At 42.3% G+C, this 7,372-nt stretch overlaps 1 protein-coding gene across 3 annotated transcripts in view; it reads right to left on the bottom strand.

Moving 5' to 3' along the window:
* Positions 1–293: 293 nt before the first annotated feature.
* UPP2 (uridine phosphorylase 2) overlaps positions 294–7,372 on the bottom strand; it is a 29,975-nt gene continuing 22,896 nt past the window's right edge. The window contains exon 7 of one of the 3 annotated variants that reach the window (XM_053918689.2): positions 294–1,298. In XM_053918689.2, the coding sequence (XP_053774664.1) occupies positions 1,147–1,298 (152 nt within the window). In that variant the 3' untranslated portion in view covers positions 294–1,146. The remainder of the gene's footprint in view (positions 1,299–7,372) is intronic. The other 2 variants (XM_045187478.3, XM_024579824.4) reach the window with 2 other exon arrangements.

Raw genomic sequence — 7,372 nt, 5'->3', positions numbered from 1 at the left:
AAAATTGCACTCCAAGCATACCTATTGCCAAAATAAGTTCCCAACCTGATGCACCTCTCGTGGGGTTGTTTGTTGTTGTTGATTAAAAAGATGCAAATAATCTCTATCATGGTTGAAACTAAACTCTATTTTAGTCACAGCCATATAAATGTATGTACTCAATGTGACATACTGTACAAAATTGTCAGCCCTCCTCCACCCATCCCGCATCCACACACCCCCCCTCCTAAGTGTGTCGGCTTTCGAAGACCCCCAGCGCAGAGAACTGGGTGCACCCACTCAGTGATTCTGTGCCTCCCAGGCAGTCTACCTGAATAGGAGCATAGGCAGGGTGTGGGCAAGACCCGCTTCAAAGTCACACAAAAGGATGACTTTAGCATTTTGAACCCAAATCTAAATCCAGTTGTTATTAATTTCTCAGTTTATTAGATAAATATTGAAATAAATAAAAAATACAGCCTCCTCAAAGTAATTTCCTTAAAAGAAAAAAACTTGATTTAATCATTGTGATTTCTGAAGAAAAATGAGAATCTTTGCACCACTGAGAGTTTTCACTTGAAAATAAGTATGTGACTGTATTTCATGATAAAAGCGCAGACGAAGGCAAGCTTAAGCCTCTAATTCTACTCTGTGGAATGCTGAAATTACGCGGGGGGCGGGGGGGGCGAAGTACGGTCATATTTCCCCTAGACCTTCATTACACTCGCTCTTTTTTCTGTAAATATTTTGAATGTGCATGAGCAATTTCTGTCACTTGTCCAAAACCTAGAAGTGCCTGACAATGTTCTAACATGAATTTCTGCATTGGTTGCCGAAACAGTGACTGGTAACCGTGTCTACAAACAGCTGGTCTATTTTGATGTAAGTTTAATTAATGCTGCATATGAAACTCCAAATGTCACAAGCCAGGAGTCTTAAGTGTTTAGTTATTAGCCTGACTTCTTATACACAATTTGAATTTAATTTAATGTATGCATGAAATTCTTTTAAGATAAATTTATTTTTTTAGGAGAAAAGAGTTTTATAAAACCACTCTGTTATGATTTTAGCATATGGATAGAACGATATGAAAATGCCACAAATAATATATAACATCAACATTACAACTTGAACTACAAACTTTCAGGGAAGGCTTGGGCTGCCCAGTTACAATGTCTGGTCATAGAGTCCAAGCCGCTGTTTGATGAAGTTGGCAATCAGGAGCTGAGGCCGCTGCTGGTACTCCACCAGAACTTCGTGGGGCAAGTTGATCTGGTCACATTCTAGTCTGTCCAGAAGTGTCACACAGACCACAGCAGCTAGAAGAGCAAACACCACCATTACTGAAAACAGGGTTTATCTTTTGTATGGGAACATTAGCCGAACACCTCAACGTCCCTAGCTCACCTTGTGTTGTTCTCCGTCATGTAGATGCAACCCAGGCAACCCTCTAGCCTTCTATACATATAACTCATATTTCTATGGACTCTCACCAAACACTCTATCTAATTCAGTTAATGGGAATAATTTTCAGCATTTCCCCTCCTTCTCTCCCCTGCGATTGGCTAGATTAAGGGAAAGCTCTATGTTAGGTTAAGAACCAAGGAGGGATCTTTGCCACTCGGGACACACAAACCTCCAGCTTTCTATCCTATTTCCAGTTAGATGAGGCTCTTCTTACGTGAGGCTAGAACTGGAGAGAGAGCCATTATTCCTGAGATGACATTTTTCTCCTTGGTGCAATGTTTGAGTTTGCCCGCAGCAGCCCTTGCTGAAGAGCAAAGTAAATATAAAAGATATGAATGCTGACCTCAGGAAATACCATTAAAGGTGAGCACTGACCCTCGTGAAATTTGAGAAGAAAAATATTAAATGAAATGCTTAAGTATAAGAATCAACTCCATGAAGAAGCAAATTTATTAGCACTTAGTTTCTAAAGAATGGGAACAAAATCCTCTGATAGATGCAAAAGTAGGGGAAAAGAACAACCTTTTTTCCTAAAAACAAACAAACTGAAACTTTCATGTTTGAAAAGGCACCATGATTGGCAGTTTCTCTGGTTGGTTTCATCAAGAAGAAAAACTGGGTCTCCTACAAATTCTTTTCTGTCAGTTTCACATGAAATCCTTCATTTCAAGGGATGTGATTATACACATGGAAATCAGTGTCAACCAATTTGAACTGATGCTGTAATAATCTCTGCCTTCATCTGCAGCATTTAAAAAGGGATTTCAGTGATCATGGGACAAGATATGGTTACATTAACAGGCTTTGAGGGCATGGAGATAAAGTTGGACTGGAGTGTAATATTTATTTGTTTGACCTCTCTCCTATTTCAGACTTCTTTATAAGATCTAGGTTTGGGAAGGAGAAATGGATTGTATTTACAATAGATGCTATCTTTTCTGTTTGGTTTACTTCTTACTATCTGCCAGGTATTTATAATATCATTTAGTCCTTACAGCTGTACTGTGAGCTAGCTCTTATTTTTATCCCCTTTTGACAGCTGATGAAATGAAGACTTAGGGAGGTCAAACAAATGGCCCAGTATGCACACCTAGTAAATAGCCAACCAATTCCCAGCTTCCTAAACTGCTAAGAAGAGTTCTGTACTTTCCATCCACCTGTCACATGAGCTGGCACATGCTGAACCATTAGGCAGACCTGCTCTGACTTATTGGTCAAACTGACCCTCCTGTTCAGTGAAGTGAAAAGGAATGAAAATATTCAACTTGAGCTGAGTTAACTATTTCATCACCTAGGGCCCTTTTTATTCAAAACTCACTTGATCATCAAGCAACTTGGCTGAACAGGTAAACAAGCAAATGAAGGGCTAGAAACATCCCCAGCTTTTCAAGTTAATGATCAGCAAGTCTGTGAAGCCTGGCATGAGCAGGCGGTAGGAGGGAAATGTTCAAAATTATTCTCTAATCCTTCCCTTGGAAGAAGAATTAAAGGAAACCCACGCTCCGTACTTTCTGCAGAGTGGGAGCTGACTTGGCTAAACAACTTGTCTGGAGACTTCAAGGTTAATGCCAAAGATGGAACAGAACAGGTCACAGCAATCTCAGTGGTGTTTTCTTGACCCTAGAGGCCCCTTGGACAAGCAGCATATAATAATCTTGTCACCTACAATTACTATTTCCATGAGCAATTAAAAGGAACTAATTGCCCAAAACAATTTGTCAAAATTAAGCCTGACAGCTTTGCTACCATAATCCTCAGATTAGGCAGGGAGGTGGCTCCTGTGGAGGGACATGTAGGGACCTAGCTGTCACCAAGGAGGTTGTCGGCAGCTGACCTCAGGCTGCAACGTGCTGGGCACACACATCTGTATGAACATGGAGCTCAAGGCCTCAGCGTACCAGGAACTCTTGGTGAGTCTTAGGTTTTTGGAATCATTTATGGTCCCCTTGACAATCTGATGGAAGTTGTCATTGGAATCTCTTTTCACAAAATACGTATACGTATATGCATATACACACAAAATATGTGTTTTTAATTTGGGGGGTTCAGGGCCTCTGTAGCCCACCCATGAATCCTTAGGAATCCATGGACTTCTGCTTTAGCACCCCCCAACCCCTGTCTTTCTGATTCAGAATGCACTTCCAGGAAAGTCTTCCCATGAACCGTAGGCAAAGACAGCAAGGCCAGGCACACATTCCCCTGTGGACAACAGAACCCAGACAGGGCTGGGCCTCAGAAAATGGCAAGGCAGAAGAGGGGAGCTTGGGAATTCCCAGCCTGGCTCTTACGACAGCTCCTCTTCTACTTCTCCTGGCCCTTTTCATGGCCCCCTTCACCCCTCAAGGTTTAAGTTTATTAAGCAGACCCCATCTTTACCCCCTGTATGCCTTGTGTATAAAGTACAGGACTCTCAACAGCCCAGAGCCTCTGCGCCACCTCTGTCTCCCCTGAGACATCAATCTCGGGCCGTTGGCTGTGAACCAGTAACTAAGTGCAGAAAATTCATATGCAAAGGGGCTGATCAAAACTAAGCAGCATGGAAACAATTCATTCTTCTAGGTTGGTGTCCCTCAAAATGTGTTCCACTGGCTACCTCCATCAGAACCAGAACTTGATGATAACGCAGAGTCCTGGGCTCTATTCCTGACATGCAGGATTAGGGGTGAGAGGAGAGAGAGGGCAGTGAATCTGCTTTTTGTTGTGGTGGTGGAGGTCGTTCTGAAGACAGACTACGAACCTTGTATACCCAGAGGAGGCTGCTGGGAAGAAGCAGCAGAGCATGATGCAAAGGGGTCTCAAATCAGAGCTGGGTTCAAATCCCAGCCCAGCTACTTTTTAGCGGTGAAGCCCTGTGGGAGCCTCTCGGAGCCGCAGGTCTTTCCCCCGTGGGGGTGAAGAGAGCTGCAGTCGGTTGGTTGCTCTGCACCCTCGTGCAATAACACTTCAAAACCCTGACTTTTTTCCACTACAGAGTTAAGAAATGTTACAGCTCCACACAAAATATAATCTTTAATCCTTGTTGTAATATCTTTTTTACTTTATCAGTGATCACTATGCACTTCCCAAAGCCCAATATCCTTCATTGCTGGGACCAGCAGAAGGACATAAAATGGAATTAAAGTCAAGATTCTGCTCCCTTTCATTGAACTGTAATAAAGTAATATTACGAAGACTAAATATATCCCCCAAGTTACCAGTAACTGTCAAAAGAAATAACACTGAATTCTTCCTTTACCCTAAAGAAAAACCACTGTGAGTACTGCAAACACCAAAGACACAGAGGACTTAAGCGGAACAAATATCAGGTTTCATATGTTGCCATGCAAGCAGGTGTATGTCAGAGGTAGCACTGTCTTTTACAAATGGGTACAAATTGAACATACTTATCACAAGTTCACAGTGCAAAAGGATTATCACCTCTAATCAGAGTGTTAGGGGCTCAGTTAAAGTAGTGTTGCTCTAAGAGAGGGGCCGGCGTGTGCGTATTATAAGATCATAGATGAATGTGTTCACGCAGCACAGTGCAGTGGGCTCACGGTATTCGGAAGCCTCTGCCTCTCTATATAGAATAATTTTGTGAATGCCACTATTTCCTTTCCCAAATCTTTGGTAAAGCAACATTGGATTCCCACTCTTCTTTTTCAGGATGATGAGATCAGGATAACAACAGTGACTTTTGGGTGTCTGTGGCCCCATTTCAAACAGTTTGTCCATCTAAGAAATATCGAGATTCTGGGGCTACTGATAAAGCAAAACTATCACATGAACCTTACAGAAAAAGGGGGACTTAAATTTAATGCGTTGTCTCTTCCTATTTGGACAGTGAAGACGCACTCCAAAATCCTTTAGACAGTTCCAAGCCACTAACGAAGCTGGGGAATGAAGGAACCAGTTGCATTTGCTATAGCCATTTTCCGCAGTAAATAAAGGTGAATAATCACTCTTTGCATTGTTCATTCATTCATTTAGCAAATGCCAGTACGTACTGAATGCCCACATGGCAGCTGTTATTCTAAGTGCTGGGGATATTAGCAAGAAAACGGCAAGCAACATCCCTGTTCTCATGGTGCTCATAGTGTAATGGAGAGAGGTATTACATGCGTACTCGTACCTTCCAGCATTGATATATGTAAAGTAATATGTAAGTTAGTGTATAAAGAAACTAAAAATGTTGTTTATATGCAGAGAAATGAAGTAGAATGAGTGAGCGAGTGAGTGAGTGAGTAGAATGAATGTGAGTAGGTTTAGTTCAGGCAGCATTTCAAGGCTTGACAAAGTGAGATTTATGGGAGATCCCTTATTAATCACACAGATAGGAAATGGTAATCCATGTGGACCCAAGACCTCCTTGTCGCAGGTGGACACAGAAAGACCTATTTCTGCACTGGTCCAAACTCAGTGAGTGACTCCTCTGAGTCAGGAGGATGGGTCTCTAGAAGAGCTTTGCTTAAATAAACCATTAGCTGTCATCACCTTAGTTTGAAATCAGACTGGATTCAGCCATCTGGTAGTACTAAAGGGACAGAAAGGCCATCAGAGAAAGCTGCCTGGAGAGACGGGGTCTGTTGGGTCATTACTAAAAGTGGGAGTGGGATGGAGGGGGATGGCGAACAAGACTGAGAGGCCACCTGTGTTGCCTACTATTGATGTATCCTCCCTAACGTCCTCTATGTTAAAACAGTTGCTTGTGAAGGTTCTCTCAGCCCTTCCCCTAAGCAAGCTTTTCTAGCTCACACAGAGCTTTCCCAAGCCTCACTACTGGGGGGAAGGATGTGATGAAGTAATGAAAGGGAGATGGGAGCGTGGTAGCAGCATATGCCTGGATGGGGCTTTTGTCCATGTTCTTGGTGGTTGACCTTCCAGGGCACAATGTACCAGTAATTCAGCTTTCAAAACAGTGGAGTATTCACAACAAAGAAACTCAGACAGAAATACTCTAAAGAACTACACGACTAGAGAGTTACAGATGCAACCTTTAGTGAGAATGTTGGCAGCCCGGAGGGTCTGCTCAGTGACAAGGTTGTGGCAGTGGCCTGCAAGAGAGCTACCGGCAGGTCAAAACCAGCTACTAACAGCAGCAGAAAAAGAAGAATGCAGCAGGTAGCTGGAATAGAGCACGCTACTAGGCAGGAAGGAATCCAGGAGGGTGACAGTAGGTGGCAGAGAGAGCAAGGTCATAAGGATTTGCATCAAGGACAGAAAAGTCCTTACAACAGAATTATTTCTCTAAAGTTTTGGCAACATTCTTAGAGAGAGAGACTTGGGTCCAGGGATTCACAAGCCCAGGACTCTCTCTGGCTGACAATAGGAGACTCTTAAGAAGGAACTATTCCCATTAGGTCATCGCCAAACTTACTCATATATCAGGGTAGCATGTTTGTACTAGGCATTTTATGTTTAAACTGGTTACTCAATTCTGCTCTATTTGCATAGTAGGTGCAGCTGGGATTCAAGGGACCACTTGTTTTTATAATAAAGAAATGTGAAGAGCATTTCCTGGAACAGAAATATCTGAATCCAGGTGTTCCTGTGGGCTGTGTACTAATTGGACTGCTTTTAGGCGAGGTCAAGGGGCCCTCAGCTGGTGTTCCCATTCTCACTAACTGTGGAGAGAAAATCAGATGCTATTGTTTCTCTGAAAGGGGGTGTTAATGATGACCTTCTAAAGAGGACAAGGACACATTTGCATCCTTCCCTCATGTAGTACAAAGATTTGCTTGTACATGTAGTCTGAGAGATGGAAGCAGTTAAGGATAGTAGTTCTACAACTAATCTCTTCTGAACTATAAGTTCTTTCTAAAATGTATTTTTAGAAAAGTTACCACATATGTTTTGTTTGTAGTTTTGTGTATTCAAATGGATTAAAATTAAAATTCCACTTGTGATCAAATGAAGCATTATCATGCTATAATTCTTTACTGCCTTT

This window comes from Desmodus rotundus, chromosome 2 (assembly GCF_022682495.2).
Source record: "Desmodus rotundus isolate HL8 chromosome 2, HLdesRot8A.1, whole genome shotgun sequence".
Taxonomy (NCBI): domain Eukaryota; kingdom Metazoa; phylum Chordata; class Mammalia; order Chiroptera; family Phyllostomidae; genus Desmodus; species Desmodus rotundus.
This window is presented reverse-complemented; position numbering and strand designations above follow the sequence as displayed.